This window comes from Phragmites australis, chromosome 18, assembly GCF_958298935.1.
Source record: "Phragmites australis chromosome 18, lpPhrAust1.1, whole genome shotgun sequence".
Taxonomy (NCBI): domain Eukaryota; kingdom Viridiplantae; phylum Streptophyta; class Magnoliopsida; order Poales; family Poaceae; genus Phragmites; species Phragmites australis.
The window spans coordinates 26,931,757-26,951,599 of NC_084938.1; the positions used below are offsets into that span (position 1 = coordinate 26,931,757).

A 19,843-nucleotide genomic window follows, 5' to 3' on the forward strand; every position below is an offset into this window, starting at 1 on the left:
AGAATCTAAAAATTTCTCGTAAAAACCAATACTAAAAAGCCAAAAACCATAAACAATTTTCAGCAAAATTTGCTTTTCAGTAAAACCCCATAATTTTCAACGTAACAAATAGGTTCAAAGTTTCGCTGTTGTACCATGAACCTATGTTAGTAGTTTTTCATCGACAACTTAAAGCACGGCCAATGCGATTATGCCACGGCGCTAAGCCAATACAATGTTTGCCACCCTAATCAGCAGCTGATCCCATTTTATTATCCAAAGGTACAAGAGCCGTGCAAGTATATTTGTCGCTGAAGTTTTCTATTGTGCTCTCTCAAAAATAGTTTCCTATTGTGCGACCATGGACCGGCCGATAAGCATGCAACTCCATCAACCCAAAAAGTCAGAGGAGTCCTGCACGATTTGACATGTGAGAAAATCGCTCGGATCATCATTCATCCAAATCTCCCAGCACATCCAGAGCATCTCTATCTAGGCTTTAGTTTAAACCCTAAAACCAAAATTCAGCGTTCATGTTTCTGGCTGACTCCCACCAATTGATGCATATCCAAAAAAAAACAAATTTAGATGGAAGTCATCGCTCTATATTGATCAATTTGGCAATGCCTGAATGACATCATCTTTAATAAAGCAAAAATGAACTTTTCTATGCAAGTGTGTTGAAAGGAATATATTAGTGCCTTCTATAGGCTATGCTTCAAAAGGCGGAGACCAGGAATAATATGAAAGCCGTATGATGTCAGTTAGAGATTATAACAATGAAGATAAAAAAAAATGAATAGAAGTTTATCTATAGGTTATATTTATGATGTTATTTTGCATTCATATTCTGTCACTTTTGAGATAATTGTTAGATCTTTTATGATAATATAGTTGTTTTAAGCCATGTAATAAGTATCGACTACGTACATTTACGGATGTAGAGACTAAGATATTTTTATTATTTTAATGAAATAGAACACACTTTATCTAAAAAATGTTTTTGGCTGACTGAAAAGTCTTTATTTCCAAAAAATATTACTTGGGGCATCTCAAGATTTCTCCGGTCTCCAACCACGGAGAAGTATACAAGATTGCATATCCCCAATAGATACAGTGAATTATACACACACATGTTTGGCAAAATCAAACATGAACCAAACAAACATAGGCCCCACTTTGGGATCAGTATAAGGCAAGAACCAAGAATGTCCAATATGGGCAGGCAGAGAAACAGGGACCCCGTTGGGATGGTATTTCCCCCAAACATCTCCCTTTAAAGTTTATAAAAACCAGTGAAAGGACACCAATCAAACACCACTGCCTGCCCACAAAACCGCACAGAGACACAGTCAAAAACAGCCACCAAGAGAGAGGAGGAATGTACATACACAAATCCACGAGTAGGCATGTCACCCCCATGACCTCCAAGATGCATATAACTTGGACAAGGTGAAGGGAGAAGAGAACAGGGGAAGGGAGAGGGACACCACCGCTAGAAGTACGCGCTCGGATTGCGGGGAGCAAAGGAGTCGCATCCCTTTTGCCTCGCCAGCTTCCCACCCAGCTCCTGTTTCTTCTCCTCTCTCCCTCTCTCTCTCTCTCCTGTCTTCTCTTGTGCAAGCAAGGCTTAGACAATGATGACCTGTGGGTCTCGAAGCAACGAGATGGTGGATGAGTTCGCGAAGCTGGTCATCAGAATGAACCCTCCAAGGTTTAATCGATAGTCCTTTCGCTTCTTCTTCATCTCCCCAACCCATGCCTGTTTCTTTCTGCCCTTTGACCCGTGTCCTTTGCTAACTGCGCTAGTTCTTGGCCGTCTGTAACTTGCAGGGTCACCGTGGACAACGACTCCGACATGACTGCCACCTTGGTGAAGGCAAGCACCAAGCGCAGCTCTGGAGCTCTCTAGCTCTGCGTTCTTGCCTCCGGCGAATTCTTGCAGAGTTTTTTGTTCTTCTTCTCACGGTTGCGAGGTTGATTTCCTCTCTGCAGGTGGATAGCGCGAACAAGTATGGGACCTTGCTGGAGGTGGTTCAGGTGCTGACCGATCTGAAGCTGACCATAAAGAGGGCCTACATTTCCTCCGATGGCGAGTGGTTCATGGATGGTGAGTGCTGCTTTGCAACCTCCCTGTCTTGGAAAGTTTAAGCAGAAAGAAAGATGACGTGGTGCTTTCAGGGGTGATGCAAATTGTGGCTTTTGCTTGGATTGTGATCTTTCCATCTTTTGATCTTTGAGTGGTGGGCGTGTCTTTGTTTCGCCTTTGTGCAGTGTTCCATGTCGTGGATCAGGATGGGAATAAACTTTATGATGGCCAAGTCATTGACAGAATTGAACAGGTAATGTGCAGGGATTTTTTTTAGCTGCCGCTTTTCGTAGCTCCTCCCCATTTGATCCTCAGGCTTCAGTGAAGCAATCACTAGCTTGTGTAGGTCCCTGTTGTTCGCCTCCAAGAACAGATCAAGTGCAGAGCAATCTGCAGTTGTACTTAAATGCGCTCACGGCGATTCACATTTCTCGTACTGGTTTGATGGCTTGATGTGCTGTTGATTTTGTTTCAGTCTCTGGGAGCGGGATCGCTGAGCTTCCGGGCGCCGGAGCGGTCGGTCGGCGTTGAGGCGGAGGCGGAGGCGGAGGAGGCGCAGACGACCATCGAGCTGATCGGCAAGGACCGGCCGGGCCTCCTGTCGGAGGTGTTCGCGGTGCTCACGGACCTGAAATGCAACATCGTGGCGTCGGAGGTGTGGACGCACGACGCCCGCGTGGCGGCGCTGGTGTACGTGACGGACGCCGACACGCGCGGCGCCATCGAGGACCCAGAGCGGCTGGACACGGCGAAGCGCCTGCTCCGGCACGTCCTGCGCGGGAGCAGCCGGGACAAGAAGGCCGCCCGCGCCGCCATCTCGGCGCGCGTGGCGCACGCGCAGCGCCGCCTGCACCAGATGATGCACGCCGACCGGAGCAGCAGCAGCCGCCGCCGCGGCGAGGACGGAGAGGCAGCGGACGCGGGCGACGAGGTGGCCGACGGTGCTGCGCGGAGCGGCATCCGGCCGGTCGTCGCGGTGGAGGACTGCGCCGAGCGGGGGTACACGCTCGTGAACGTGCGGTGCCGCGACCGGCCCAAGCTGCTGTTCGATACGGTGTGTACCCTCACCGACATGCAGTACGTGGTCTTCCACGGCACCGTCATCGCCGAGGGGTCAGAAGCTTACCAGGTGCTTGCCTCGCCATGCCTTTGTACTTTGCTTGCTTCTCGAGACTGTTACATTGCATCTGTGCATTGCATCGTATTGGTACTTGACTCCAGCAGCGCACAGTGGCACTGCCATGTACCCCAAAGATGCATATCTCCCAGTTTTGACGACGGCTCACGTTTTGACCAGTACCAGAGATACCTTGATACTGCTAGATCTTGGCATGTGAAGGAGATCCTTCCTAGTTTTGTGTGAGCTTGAGTGACTTGTCCTACACAACAACGAAAGACTTGTTTTATCGGCAGAAAAGGACACACATGCTCATACTACGTCTCGCTCCCTGCTGGTCTTGCAGGAGTACTACATCAGGCACCTCGACGACAGCGCCGCCACCTCCGGCGAAGACCGGGGCCGGCTCTGCCGGGGTCTCGAGGCCGCGATCCAACGCCGGTACACCGAGGTCTGCACGCACCTACACTCTGCTGAAGAAAACTGTAGCTGTCGTTTCACATTTCCGTACAGTGTGCGTCGTGACTCGCGCTGACAAGTTTGCGTTGCACGTCTCAGGGGTTGAGGCTGGAGCTGTGCTGCGAGGACCGGGTGGGGCTGCTGTCCGACGTGACGCGCATCTTCCGGGAGCACGGGCTGTCGGTCACGCACGCCGAGGTGGAGACGCGGGGGTCGCAGGCGGCGAACGTGTTCTACGTGGTGGACGCGTCGGGGGAGCCCGTGCAGGGCCAGGCCGTGGAGGCCGTCCGCGCGGAGATCGGCGAGCAGATCCTGTTCGTCAGGGAGGACGCGGCGGCGCCCAGGTCGCCGCCGGGCCGCGACGGCAGGCGCTCGATCGGGAACATGATCCGGTCCCGGTCCGAGAAGTTCCTCTACAACCTAGGGCTCATCAGGTCGTGCTCGTAGCCGCCGCCGCCGTCGCAGGTCAACTAATCAGAGCACGTATTCAGGGCAGTGTAGCTTACCACTAGCTAAAGCTAGCAAGGGGCGGGGTTCCTATCAACGATGACACGTTGATCGATCCATGTCAAAATCCTTGGATGAACTTAGGAACCTAGAACCTTGGTCTGTTGCTGTGTAAATATCCTGATCTGTGCTACTGTCGTTTCGTTTCGTTTCGTTCCTTTAATCTATTGCAAGCTGCCACTCGAGTCAACAAATGCAAACGCACTGCTGCCCATGCAGTCTGGGTCAAGTAATGCTAGGTACGATGGAACGTGGAGTAACAGTAGGTCTAAAGAAAATACGGATCGTATATATGAAAGAGAGATCTCGGTCAAAGAAAAGGAAGACAAATACTAGTGGCCTATAATGTATTAGGCCATCTCCAGCAACTACTTTAAATTTTCATCCTCTAAAACACTATTACAGCATCCCATATCACTATTACAGCATCCCTTATTATTTTATCTCCAGCAGCTACCTTATTTTCTACCTTCTACTCCTCTTTTTCTCTCTCCGGACCCGCTGTCAGCTTCTGTGAACAGTACTGCTACAGTGTTGCTACAGTACGGCTACAGTACAAACATTTTATTTTCTCCCTTCGGGCCCACGGGCAGTCTCTTTAGCACTGCTGCTACAGTGTCGCTACAGCACTGCTACAGTGTTACGGTGCTACAGTATGTCCGCAAAGTTGCTGGGTTGTTTTCTCTCTCCGCAGTACTGCAGCGCACTGTAGCGCACTGTAGCACCGGATACCGACTCTGCTCGAGCTGCTACAGTACCACGCACATCACTGTAGCAGCCGGATCTTAAAAATACAGATTCTGCTGGAGATGGCCTTACGTATGCATTGATAATCTCGGTTGTCTATTCCTGTTACCTAATACTCATATATTTATTAATTTTTTTATATATTTTATAATTTTTAATATGAATTTTAACACAAACAAACGGTTTTAATAAACATTACTTCCTCATGAACTCAAGGAAATTTCTCTTCCTTCGAGTTTCTAAAGAACAGGATATGCATGCGGTGAGGACAAGCACCTTGATTGCGAGGGCTCGCGTCGTGGTAAGCACAGGCAGCTGCTACCTAACCGAGCCGTGTCGCTGCCACACCGCCTTTTCACGCCGAGTTTGTTCAGTTTCGTGACAAGAAAAATTTGCGTCTCGGGTAGCAAGTACCATCTCCCTGCGGCGTCCTTTTCAAGCCTCAGCCCTCTCTGAAAATCTGAATCTGAGATGGCTAGAGCAAGTAGCAGCAGTGACGATGTAACCCCATCTACTGATGTTGTCGTGGCTAGCTTGGTTATGCAAAGCTTTTATGGTTTGCACCACCGTAAAGCAAAGACGCTTGTTTGGGGTCGCCATCAAAATCCTCGTCGTCTCTCTCTCTTAAAATCAAAGACTATCAAATTCAGGACCTGTGCTCCGGAGCGGTCCTGGCGACCAAACCTTCGAAGCCTTCCGGAGACCTGAGGCTGCTAACCGCTGGAGGCTATGGACTTCCAGAAATTTAGGGAAGGGTGAGAGCCTCCAATAAGAACAGCAGGACCGAGCTCACCAATCATGTGGTATCTGTTGTGACATGATTAGTATTTAATATCCGTTAAGTGATGACTGCGTTGATAAGTCGGTGTAAGTGGTGGCTGCCCTGACACGCCAGATAAGACTGACGTCGTAGTTGTTGACCAACCAGGCACAATGGTCACTCGTCACTGTGTGATTGCCACAGTTGGATGATGTCATCAGATCTGAATCCCCTGACTTCACCGGGGAACAACGATATGTGAGACAATGAACAGTGATCCGTAAGTGATACTGTAGCAAATTGACTGTAGCACGTGGCATTGTAACAAATGTAATGTAGCATCGAATCTCCCCCATCCATCCTAGATTCGATAGTTCACGGCGGCACTCCACCGTGAAGTCAAGGGATCCCGTTGCGATGTCATTAGCGTCGATATTTTAGGCTCTGACCTAGGCGATGTAATACAAAACTGACCCTATAACCTGATTGTACTAGTAGTAGCTCGTATCTTTACCACTGAGAGTAGCATGCTTGTAACCTTACGCTAAGAAAAGCAATATAATACTGACCATGGGCACCTGGTGCATAGACACAAATTTTTGAGAACTATTGTAGCAAGGTTACAAGCATGGGCACATGGCCTGAGGCTGCTAACCGCAGGAGGCTATGGACTTCCGAAGGCTTAAGGAATGGTGAGAGCCCCCAATGAGACCAGCAGGGCCGAGCTCACCAATCATATAGTATTTGCTGTGATGTGACTAACATTTAATGCCCATTAAGTGATGGCCGTCCTGACATATCGGTGCAAGTGGTGGCTACCCTGACACGCCAGACAAGACTGACATCGTAGTTGTTGATCGACCAAGCACAGTGGCCACTCGCCGCTGTATGATTGCCACGGTTGGGTGATATCATCGGATCTGAATCCCCTGACTTCATCGGGGAATAACGATCTGTGAGACAATGAACAGTGATTTGCAATTGATACTGTAGCAAATCGATTGTAGCACGCGCTACTATAACAAATATATTGTAGCATCGAATCTCACCCATCCATCCTAGATCCGATGGTTCACGGTGAAGTCACTGACTTCACTCCACCGTGAAGTCAGGGGATCTCGTTCCGATGTCATCAGTGTGTCGATATTTTAGTCTCTGACCTAGGTGATGTAGTACGAAACTGACCTTATAACCCAATTGACTAGTAGTAGCTGGTGTCTCTACAACTGAGTGGGGCATATCTATAACCTTACTCTCGGAAAAACAATATAAATACTGATTATGGGCACATGATGCAGAGACACAATTTTTTGAGAACTATTGTAGCATCATATTCCTCGCTGGTACCTCTCCAAGCTTGAGTCGCTCTAGTAAGAACGATTCTCACCGCATCTTGTTCGTGGAAGACAATTTCTTGCACTAATAGAGACATTGTCCGTCGGGAGCGTAGAAGCACCAGGAGAGGTAGGATGCCGCCAAAGAGAAAGACCACCTAGGCGGCAGCCCGAGCCACGCCTACGCTAAAGTCCTCACGACAACTGCAACCAAACACGTGCTACGCCGATGTCAACACCCCAATCAGGGGCGATGATGAGTCCACCCTCGGGTGGAACGAGGGTGCCATGACCATCATCGGCGCGGAGTCCCAACTGCGGCTAACACTATGGACTTTGCCGGTTCAGAGGCCCTGCAACAGCAGCATGGTGACAACATCATGACACCTCAAGGGGCTACAACCGAGGCTGCAGCTGCACGAGCCGCCACCACTGGCCAACATGCACATGTGGTGGCCCTTCTGCCCCAACTGGAAGAGCTGCAGGCGGCCCTTCGGGTTACGCATCAGACCATGATTATAGCTGAGGTCACCCCCATGACGACCAACACCGTTGGGCTCTTGGCTTCGGGGGCCGCCAAGGGCGTTGTCTATGCTCTTCATCGCCCCCGAGCACCACTCTTGGATGCTTTGCACGTGGCTGAGCCCAGGGTCTGTCGGTGCGAGGTTTCACTCCTAGATTCCAACTCACCCCTGTAGAGGGCCAACATGTCATACCCTTCCTGGACGGGTTCTGGACCCCAAGCTTCCTAAATCTATGGGTGATTCAGACCCAGAGGAGTTTATCCGCTCGTACATTCTAGCCATCGAGGCCAATGGAGGCGGGCGGGCCACCATGATCAAGTGCTCCCCCCTCGCCTTGGAGGGAGTAGCCCTCCAGTGGTTATGGCATTGGAGGCAGGGTCCATTTACGCCCGGTCCCAGCTCTAGGCTACCTTTTGCAATAACTTCTAGGGGAACTTCGTCCAGTTAATGACCTCAGGCAGTTTGTTCGCCGTTAGATAACAGTCGGGCTAAACCCTCCGTGATTACTTCTAGAGGTTCGCCCAAACCAAGACCTAGATAAAGGGCATGTTGGAGTCTTTAGTCATAGACGCGGTGACCCAGGGCTTGGCATCCGAACCACTCTTCGATCAGTTGCACCAGCGCTTGATGCGCATGGTGAGTGCCCTTATGTGCAAGTTTGAGGAATATGCTCGAGCCGAGGAGGAGCGGCTCCGTTGTAACACCACAGAGGCCTTCCTAGGCTCCTCTGTCATACCTGCAACATCAGCTTCGCAAGTAGGATCCTCCCGGGCCCCTTCATCTACGCTAACAAAAAGGAGCTTCGAGGAGGCTGAGGGCTCCGAAGGGCACAGGCCCCGACGGCGCCCATGACTCGGCATCCAGAGTATCGATCGTGTTCGAGGGGCTTCGATCCCACCTCGAGCCAGGGGACACGACAGCGAGATCTGGGTCCCCGTCTTATATAGGGGTGATGTATCGTCCTATCCATCTATAATTGATAGAGAGTCTTTTTTGTCGTCCAAGTAGATAAATCTTTTATGTATACTAGTCTTCTCGAGTTAGGTAAGTAATCGGGGCCTTCTCAGTATACGCCTTCTAAATTCCAGGAGTATCAGGTACTGCAGATTTGGTTCTGTAATATCTGGAATCATCAAATATGCACATAACACATCTTATCCATATATAATACACTTCTTATACATATATACCCCATGATCATATATTCGATACCTTCCAACCCAACGCCACCCCTCTTTGGCCGGACTCCATGTGCTTCCCCTTGCCTCCTCCCCCTTCATTGTCCTCATCGCAAAGGTATTCATGGCCTGTGCAATCTTACCTCTCCTTTGCCATTCTCCACCACTGAGCTGATGCCACCGAGGTCCCAATGTCAATGAAAAGAAGTTTAACTGATGCGTTGTGGCAACTCTGCATCTTAAAGAGATGTTACGGCTTCACAGGCAATCTCTGAATACTAGATATGCGATCGCGCTCCTCTCTTCTCAGAACTAGCGGACATCCGATCCATGTTTTTGCTTCATCTTAACTTTCGATTCGCTTGAAGTGGGAAGTTGCAGTATCTGATGCAAAGCTTTTCATCTTCTAAATTCCAAATGCTTTGCACATTTCAAACATCCATGACACCGTTTTCCGAACCCAAAACAACCCCTTACGACATACAGAGGTCAGAGTACGTGTCCTCTACGAAGTACAAAATCGACGGCACGTTGCTTTTCCCTGAACCATGAAACTGCATGTCGGAGGCTGATGATGAGTACATCCTACGTCTCAAAATAAATAACATTTTCATTCTTCTATAATATTTAAAATATATGATATTTTATAAATTTGATGTAACTTTTAGTCCAATTTTTTAGTGTTATCTCTTTATTAAGTAATTTTCTTTCCAATACAAGTCTTATATTCTATGTAATGAATGGTATTAAAAAAGATAAAATTTTCATTTTAGGTACACGCAAATAGCAAGCTTGCAGGTTTGCAGTGCATAAGGAGATGATGAGTAGGTGGGTGCGACTGTTGAAAGTAATAATCCTTTCATATTTAATTTAATTTAATTTATGATATAAAATGAATAAAAACATATGCAAACAATTAATGGCAGATGTGTTTCGACTAGCCCCGACTAAATTCATCTGGGCTCGAGTATGATTCGACAAGCCTCAACACGTCTCGACTAGAGTGTATCCTCAACAAGATATTCGACTAGGTACTCAACCAGTAGATGTACTCGACTAGGTACTCGGGTAGAATTGACATATGTACCCAATGTCGACGTGAGATGTAGACACTCCCGTGATGTCAATGCTTGATATAGTAGATGATGATGGAGATGAAGTAGTTGATGCAGAAGCCACCATGATGTTGATCCAGTAGGCGATGACAAAGACGAAGTAGTCAAACTAGATTACAATAATGTAGAGAAAGTAGATCGTGAGCAGACACAACGAGTACTTCTCAAACACCTTATTCGCCCTCTCCTGATATAGGATTCCAAGGGCGATGGGTTCCAGAGACCTTGCTCTCCTGTTCGTCGGTGCACGCCGATGCACCGGGATAGAGTAGATTACATGCCATGGTACAACAGAGATAAATTGGTAAAACCCTAGTTACGTGTGGTGTCTCACATCTCTCATTTGTGTGACGGCTGACAGATATATATATAGAAAGAGATAGTTGCGCGGTTGAGACACCACGATCAGAGACGGTTACGCTGCTATGATCGGAGTCTTGACCAACATGATTTTTATATATTTATCTATTTATCCACGCAGCAAAAAGAAAAAAACCGCAAAAGCAGGTCGGATCTGCGCAAGCAACTGGACTCAATTTCGACAGACCATTCACGCAAGTGTCATGCGCCCACGCCCTCCGTCCGTGCCACGGCCCCGACCATGACCCGGTGAGGCAAACGAGCGCGTGCATGTGTTCTTATAATCCTCTCATCCACATATGTTAAGTGAGTGGAGGAGAAAAACCTTTTTAAATTAATCTCCATCCACTTTCATTAGCTAATGAAACTAAAAAAATACATACATCCCTCACATGGTTGATCCTTCAAAATTTATTTGAAATTATACAAATATAATGAACTAAACACATATATTCTAATAGTGCCAAACAATATTGCCCTTCTTCACTTGCACGCCGTGGTAGCACATATATTCTAATAGTGACAAATAATATTGCCCTTCTTCACTCGCACGCCATGGTAGCAATAGAACGGAGAAAGTATACTAAAAGACAGTTAGTTCTTTTCAATTTTAATTATCTATATATTAGTTCACGCTGTAAGTTAGTGTTGTTCTAAAGAAAGTAGTAGATGTTCCATTACACAAAGAAGGGAGATTTGTGTAACCCGAGCTCTTTGTGACCAAAGTCAATCTTTTGAGAAAAAAGTCATGTATTTTCGTTCGGGTCTTTCACGCCTCTTTCATCCTGCCGTTGTGTTCTCTGCTACGACTCTTTCTCAGCTATAAACTTATTTTATTTTTCATCTTACTTATAATCAATATTAAAATATCATCTATAAATAGGGAATGAATACTGCCTAATGTTATTGCGACGAGTCACGCATAGCCGCTGTTAGGCCATCTCCAGCAGTTACCTTAAAATTTCATCCTAAAAATACTATTACAGTATCCCATATCACTATTACAGCATCCTTTATTTTTTATCTCCAGCAGCTATCTTATTTCCTACCTTTTGCTCCTCTTTTTCTCTCTCCGGATCGGCTGGCAGCCTCTGCAAATAGTACAGCTACAGTAATTCGACGCGTTTTTCTGCTCCGGACCCAATGGTAGCCTCTGCGAACACTACTGCTGCAGTGTTCACGGGTACTACAGTAACTCTACTGCTGCAGTGGATGCTGCAATGTTACAGGTGCTACAGTAAATCCGCAGATTTACAGCTACCACTAGCTTCCGATTCTGCTGGAGATATTACAGTACTACTACAGTGCCCCGCAAAATACTGTGCGATCCCAACCTGCAAATTTGCTTCCTACGGTAGAGTTGGCCTTATTGCGGCATGATGAAACGAAATGCAGGCAATGATTGTGCTGCGCATGGCCATTGGCCACGTAGATTCCCGGGCCTGACCGTACCCGGCGGCCAATCTCGAGCGCCGATGGGAGCCAGTCGATGGCCCCTCCGCACCCGTCTTGTTGGAAGCCCTCCCAACGGTCTCGGGGGCCAAAAAGCCATGCGCGACACGGACGCGAGCTGGAGAAAAGGGTAGCGAAGAGGTCTGCAGCAAAAAGGCTTCACGGCCGGCCGTTCGATTTGGATCGTAACAGTGGCGACCAAGTGCCGGCACACGGTAACGGTGTATGTGACCCGCTGGAAATTTCTAGCGAGGGGTATGCGTGTAGTGTAGTTCGAAAGTGACACTATACAGCGGGCACGTCACAGCAGCAAAGTGAAACCATGCAATGCTCGAACCATCCGGTATACCGAAACTGTGTAACTATCAGCTGCTGAGTATATATATACACTTAGTAAGAGTATGTTTTTACAGAGTTTTAGCTTTAAGAATTTATTAGAGATGGTCAGCTCTAGGTATTTATGAGCTAAAGCTATGAATACGTTGCAGTTTAAAATAAAAATAGCAACTTAAGCTATTTTATTATAACTTAAATCACTTTATTAAGAGAGTCTAAGTTCGTTGGAGCTTCAAGTTCTTTTTGCGAGGTTGTTTCAAGTTTACTTTGAAAGAATCGGAACCTTGAGCCTTTTATGCAGTTCTACTGACACAATTTTCTGTGAGGAATCCACACTTGTGCGAGAAACACCCCCATCAGCCCATCTTAAATTCTTAATTCCTAGGTAGGGTGCAAGAGAAATCACATCGTACATGAAGGGGAGTAGATAGGGATGATGCAATAGCAGTCACCGGGGATACGGTACAGGATTGCGATCCATCTTTTTTTGGAGCCACATGGCAAGTGTACGAGTACTATCTATCCATCTGAAACCCTGCAAACCTGGGTTGCTTGACAGACAGACGTGCGGGCCCATACCTGAAGCTTTTTTTGCGTGTTTATGGACCTTTGTGCAGTGTGTTTGGGCAAATTTTGGCAGGCCGAAACACCGTATCTGATCTTGACCAGGAATCAACGGTGGGCGCACACGTTGTTTTATACTATCCAAATAGCGCGGCTAGACTAACTATAATATATATTTTACATCTTAATCGATTTGATCGAAATCATAAGTACATTCAAACTTTGCGAGTGAAGTATAGAATGTGGCTCTATAATTAGAGCATTCTTCTCAAATATGAAACCAGTAATACCTTATTTGGAGTTGATCATGACAATATCTCCTTGTCCAAGCGTATATATTTTCTTAATTGCTCAAGCAATTACGCAATATTTTTCGATTACTGTTTCTATTGGTTGCTTATTAGTTGTGATATAGATATTATTTTATAACCCCTATTAATTGCTTGGGGTTGTGTCAGATAAATCGTGCGCAAAATAAGGATGAATTATGTAAGCAAATGATGTGTTATCCCTTGTTCCTCGTGTATGAAGCTAACAGAGTATATTAAAAGGGATTATCAGTTAATTGAATAAAGTAGGATACAAAACGTTGTATGACTGTCTAAAAGGACAAAATCTGCAAGTCGCATAAGTATAATTTGATGAACTAAGAGATTGGAAAGTCGATGTGCCTCCTCCCGGCTCACACTAATTCCCTCCCTCCTCTCGAGCTCACTGGTGCTTGGCACAAGTTTCTTGGCTGTTCTGATCAGAGTTCCTTTTCCTTGGACACACAGTGTTGTGCGAGCTAGCAGTCGGGTGAACCTCATTTACTCATTCGAACATCAGGCAATCACCGGCGCTCCCCAGGTGTTGACTCAGGGATTCAGTGAATGGATCCGATGATTCCCAGGAAGGTGGCGATTCCAACTTCTACATGTTAGGTACGTGCTGGTGGGGGTGGTGTTGTGGATACGGTGAGTGGGCTAGGCACTGGGATTGGGGATTTGAAGCTAGGTTTTGAGGCCAATCGTGCTGAGGAATTCAAAGCCATGGAGCGGGAGATTTTTCACGCACTGTGGAATCCGCCTCCACCACCTTCAAAACCGCAATGGGTGATTGAGGCGGAGAGGAACGAATGTGCGAGAGAAATTCAAGAGAAGTTGTTCGTGCCTTCGCCAAGGGAGGTGGAAGGATTGAATTGGGTTAAGGTTATGGATGAATTAGAAAAGGCGATTGGGCGCATTCCTAATTTGGAAGTACAGAATGATAGGATTCTGACTAGGAGGGATTCATTCTAGCATTCTCCGGTGAGGAGTCCAGCATGGGCACCGGAGAGAGGAAGATAAGTGACGATAATTCAGAAACTCAGGCAAGGATTTTGAGCATGAGCGAGGATGGCTTGTTGCGGATGGGCCAAAACATTGCATCCAGGCCTTTGGCCCATTCACGTGCAGGTATATAATGTCCACTCCAGTAGACCGTTGCCGGTGACATGGGTGTGGATCTCCAAAGCGAGTGTGTTACGAGGATTAGGGTTTCCTGTGAGGCAAAGTGAGATCCGGCAATTTGGGTCACTTGAGCGCAAGGTGCGCCTCATCTGTCCTCCTCCCCCTCTCTTCCTCTTGTTTGCTCAAGTGGTACATGAAGAGGAAATGGCCAAACATCCAGAGCAAGGTCAGGGTCGAGGATGGGGGAAGAGGAGACAAGAGGATGAGTCGTGGATGGATGAGGATGACCTACTCGGAGGCGACTCCAATCGGGAGCGGGATCTTTGCCAGAAGTTGCAGAGGAGGTTAGGTCCCTTGCAAGAGAGAAGGGGGAACCAGATCTATGGTTGTGAAGGTCAACAGCAGAGAGACCAAGGAGGTTGTTGGAACTCTACTCATGAGGGCAGAAAGTTGAATCCACAGGGTGGGTGGGGTGGTAGGAATATACCTCAAGATGCTCATGGGGGAACCCAGTTCCAGAAGGCCGGGGACCCTCCGATGAAAAATTTCGTCGATCTGCACTGAGATCCATCTCGAGGTAAAGCTCCTAAGCCGAAACAATATCAGATTATCATGTGCTTTCGATGTCAGCAAGAAGGACATCATCAGATTGATTGTAGTAATAAACTTGTTTGTTATAAATGTAAGAAGTTTGGTCATAAGGCTATAGAGTGTAGTTCATTATCTCTAAGGAGAAAAAACTTAAAATGTATGATTTTAGAATTCCGGAGAAAGGTTTTTATTGTCTCAACATTCCTGAATCTAAGACTAAGCTTTTCTTAACTACTGGGGTGATTAATGTTATCAAGGGTGATGCTAATGAGGAAAACATAGAAGCTGAACTTAAAAACCTTATTGATCCTAATTGGAAATGGAATATTAGGATGATTGATGGCAAAGAAGTTCTTGTGATGTTCCCTACAAAAGAATCTCTGGAAATGTTTTCTAGGCTCTTTATGGTTGAGTTACCTTTACACTCTCTGGTGGTTAAGATTTCTAAAAGAAATATTGATCCTAGTGTGGCTAATCTACTCCAATCAACATGGATCAAGACTTTTGGTATACATGATTATGCTAAAGAGGAGGAGCTCATCAAGGAGATCACTTCTCTTGTGGCAGAGCTTGTAGTTGTTGATGAATTAAGTCTTAGGAGAGAAGATGTAACTTTCCAAATCCGTAATCACGTGATTAAGCCTAATCGTGTGTCATTAGCATCATGTCTAAATTTGGGCAATTTATTTTGGCACACTAGAGCATTTCGTTTCGAGTCAATCTGATGAGAGAAGAAAATTCAAGAGAGAAAGGAATAGAATTCACATTGAAAATATCTTCCTTCTCTTACATGTAGGACCCATTTGAGTGGCCAACCATTCCATTTCCCTTTCCCCCACGTGCAGCCACCCACTCCCTCACTCCCACCATGCTCTCTCTCTCTCTCTCTCTCTCTCTCTCTCTCTCTCTCTCTCTCTCTCTCTCTCCAGTTTCCAACCGACCAAACAGAAGAGCAAACCCCTCCCTCTCAAGCCCTCTCTCTTTCTCCCTCGATTCCTCCCTCTAGAAGCCGAATCGAGGTACGCATGTGGTTCCCTCATGCGATCACTAGATCCTAAGCTTCCCATCCATCCAATTCATTTGCGTTTTCCTAGAAGATTTGAGCCGTTCTTGACATTCTTGGTGTTCTTGCTTGAAGCACGAGGAGCCACGGTTGGACTCCTCTTCCGAGGTGATTTCTTTGTTTCCTTCATCACCTAGTGGTCACCAACCCAACAAGCATCGTGGGTAAGTCGTTTAGGCTTCCCTTGGCAAGAATGCGTGAATTGGTTGGTCGATTTCAAGTTTAGAGCTAAGTTTGCGGAGTTGTCGAGTTGTTGAGCTTTGGAGCAAAAAGAGAAGATTCGGATGAGATTTGTGCTAGGAATCGTGTTGCTAGGTTGGTGAATGAGTTCTAAACTCTATGAACTATCTCAAACATGTTTCCCATTGGTTTGAAGAGGCTCGCAAATCAAATCGGCTGAGTTACCCCCCTCGAAGCAACCTCTCTGGACAGCTCGATAGTTCGGGTATTGCCCGGATGTTCTAGGTAAACCTGGAACATTCTGGTGAATTATGCTCAAAAAATCGTTAGGGTTTATGGTGCAATTTGAGTCTAGAACCTTTTGTGTAGTGTATATTCATGTTTAGGTGGAATGGATTTAACATGCGAATCAAATCAATCGAGAGAGATCATCGAGAAGTCCAAGTCTGCCCTACCCGGATAGTCTGGGTTAAACCCGGAGGGTCCGTGTTAATTCGATTTAGATTTAGTAGAGAACCCTCTCTCAGAGCCTCACCTAGACATTCTGGCCCAACCCGGAGGTTCTGGACTCAGCCTGGACCTTTCAAATTAATTCAAAAATAGCTAATCGAGAACCCCCCTCCAGAGTACAACCCGAAGGTTCTGAGTTCAACCCGAAGTCTCTGGCCTCCTGTTAGCTTTTTGAAGTTGTTTAGATTGCAAAGTTTGTTATTATTTTGCATGTCTTGCACTTTTAGCTTGTTGTTATGCATATTGTAGCATATATTGTTGCACCCCATTCATACTCATCATTGCATGCGTTCTTCTTTAGTGAACGAAGAACAGAGCGTGATGCGAGCATGAGCGAAGGCGACGCCAATCTACCAGATTTCTGCGTGTGTTTCATAGGTAGCATTAGGTAATCACCAGAGCAGCAAGAGAAGCATCTAAGCATGTTTCTCTCATTAATTTGGATCATATGTGCCTAATGTGATAAAATATACTTTATGTATGTTATGCATGTTGTTGAGTCGATGCCGGGTCTTGTATGAGTAGTGAGGATGAGGCGAGATATGGACGGTGTTAGGGATGTTTCTTCTGCCCCAATATGAAGTTCCACGAGGTAGGTCGGGAGAGGAACCCGGACATCATAGATCGCTTGCATCTCTTAAGCACCGATCGTTGTTTCAGTTGGCTCTAATGGTAAGATAAGCTGAATACCTCTGTAGTTGTGATCATTTGAGCTTACACATCGACGGTGTGAGCAGACGAACTTATAAGAGACACTTGAGATTGCTCCAGAAGTTAATCTAAGTGAGCTCCACACCGAGCGATGCCTGATTCAAATGGTTGTGGGTTTATTGGGAAAGGTTGACACGAGTACCTCTTAGACGGACCTGTGTGGTCACTCAAGTCGTATGATCCTCAAGTCTTATAGGTAAAGTTGTACCTCCTGCAGAGTGTAAAAACATTTCAAAATGTCGTACTCTTGGTCATAAGCATGCTTTTGTCCATTTATAGCAGTCGTAGAGTTACGAGTTTGGTTTAAGGTAGTTTTTGGGTTGAGATGGTTCTTTACAGATGTTACTACTATGGTTTCTTTTACATATATGTTCAGATGGGTTAGATAATTATGTTGGTTAAGTCTAGATGTTCACACATGTTTTTTTTTTATCAAATTTTGCTTTCGTATATAAATTTAATTAATCATGTGACTATATTCTTGCTAACATCCCAATTCATAATCCTTAGAGTCGGGTTATCTATAAATACCCAATAAGGATTAAGTCTTGCGAGTAACTTCGTACTCACGCTACTCTTTTAGGTACTACCGACGAGGAGGAGTTGATCTTTGGCTACTTCGCACCCATCGTGAGTGGTGGTGAGCATGAGTAGATAACTACTCGGAGGTTGTGCTTTTGTGATGGAGCCTAAGGGCATATAGCTCCATCCTCCTTTTGTTGTTTATAGTTTTAGCTTCTGCTGCATAGTTCTCTTTTATCTAGGAGTTGATTAGTTTTAGTCTCCTCCTAGCTCTCTTTTGCTATAAATTGTAAAAAATTGTGGATGCTTAAGAACTTATAATATAATTAAATTACTCGCTCTTTATTAAACTTTGTTGTGATGTATATGTTAGAAAGGCATGTGTTTCGATCTTGGGCATAAAACACGTGTCGGGACTACTGAAATGATATTTTGATTAATCATTGAAGTCATGATTAAGTAAATGATTGATTTAATAATTAATTAGAATATTGTCTGGATGGTTCCTTACAAAAGGACCAGCAAGAGTGAAAGTGAACTACAAGAATCCTTTAAAGATAAGGTCAACTATTGAGATATTCTTCAACAAAATGGGCAAGGACACATATGTTGTTGAAACCTTTGGTGGTAAAATGCGGGAGGATGGGCCCTCCAAACCTGACCCCAAAGGTCAACAAGATGATGATGAGGATAATGATATGGACGATTTTTCATCAAATGAGGATAACAATTCTAAGAGAGAGTATAAAGGCGGGTCTAAGTCATGGCAAGAGGAGATTTCTAAGGGAGAAAATGCATCTAAAGTCAGAAAATGCTAAGATATTGTGGTTACAAAGGAATTAGTTCTATATGATGAGGTGACCCCTATTGCAGCCTTTGATCCCAAGGAGAGAACTATACTGGCATTTTCAAACTTTAAGAAGCACATTAAGGGGGGTGATGCAAGCTTATCTCTGAAGATTGATATGAACAGAGAAATCTTAGAGTCCAGGATTAAGCAGCTACAAGATGGTGAGGAGTTGGATATACTCAAGATGTCTCAGGGTCATACAGATGCTATTCATGACAATCACAAGGATCTGGTGAAATTAGGCAGTGCTATAACTAATGATAACGGAGAGTTAAAATCTGATAAGAATGACCAAGTATAGTTGCCTCATGGTCAAATTTTGGTGCACGGCTTAGATGGTCCTTATCTTATGGAGGCTACAAATTGGCCTTCTATGAATATTCAAGGTGAGAAAATTGTTTATTTGGGAGAGGGTCAGTCTGGTATTATTTCTAGAGTTGAGACTCAGAACATACATAAATGTACCACCCAGATTATAATTCATATCATTACTGATCCTAATGATGGTTTGAAGGATTTGGAATTTGAGTCTCGACCTGATGATACCTGTATAGGAGAGGAAGGTGGAGTCAATGATGACAAAGACCAAGGTGGTTTATCCCTGTTGTTAAGAAAGCTAGAAAAAAAGGTTAAACAAAATTTCGTTGCTACTAGATTCAGTACAAGTGCTCCTAGGGATGGTGTTCCAATTCAAGAAGAGGTCTGGCTAGGATGAAAATAAAAAATCTGGAGGATTGAGATAATTCCTCTTCTCTCAACCCTTTTACTATGCTTAATAATGCTTCTGATGAACATATTGGCTTTGTTATTGATCAAATAGATATAGAAGTAGAAGATTTAGAGGGTACCATTTCTGCTTTCAAAGCTTAAGAATATTCTAGAGCTTCTATTGTTGAAGGTAATTACAAAGCTTACCTTTAATCTTTAGCTAATAATGATGTTAGGGTTAATGAGAATCTTTTGTCTCATATGACCATAGAGGTCACTGATAATAGTAAGAGGGATATTTCAGAAAGTGATCAAACTGGTAACACAAGGTGTGTTCCAGATAGAGCTAAGAAGAAGGGACCAGGCAATAAAAATTTTTAAAATGATATTTCTTTTCTGGAATGTTAGAGGGCTGGCTAAAAAGTCCAGAAGAGGTCAGGTAAAAGAGATTATTAAACAAGAGAGTTTAGATGGGATTGGGTTGCAAAAAACCATGAAAATTGGCTTTGATAGCAAGGAACTATCTCAACTGGTTGGTGGTGCAGAATGTTTCTAGTTCCAGTTACCATCTAGGGGTCTTTCCAGGGGAATTCTAGTGGGCATCAAAGGGGATGTTCTTGAAGTAGATCACTGGGTAGGAGAGTTTTGTATTCAGTTAACTTTGAGAAATAGAAGGTCAAATGTTAGATGGAGCATGGTTACAGTTTATGGTCCTACAAATCATGATTTATCAAATGACTTTATTAAGGAGTTACAG

At 45.3% G+C, this 19,843-nt stretch overlaps 1 protein-coding gene across 1 annotated transcript; it reads left to right on the plus strand.

The window, feature by feature from the left end:
* Positions 1-1,311: 1,311 nt before the first annotated feature.
* LOC133898359 (ACT domain-containing protein ACR4-like) lies at positions 1,312-4,455 on the plus strand. The gene is made up of 7 exons (XM_062339028.1): positions 1,312-1,693; positions 1,813-1,858; positions 1,975-2,089; positions 2,254-2,321; positions 2,544-3,197; positions 3,532-3,636; positions 3,744-4,455. The coding sequence occupies exons 1-7, from the start codon at positions 1,617-1,619 to the stop codon at positions 4,089-4,091; spliced, it is 1,413 nt and encodes a 470-aa protein (XP_062195012.1). The 5' UTR covers positions 1,312-1,616; the 3' UTR covers positions 4,092-4,455.
* The last annotated feature ends 15,388 nt before the right edge of the window (positions 4,456-19,843 follow it).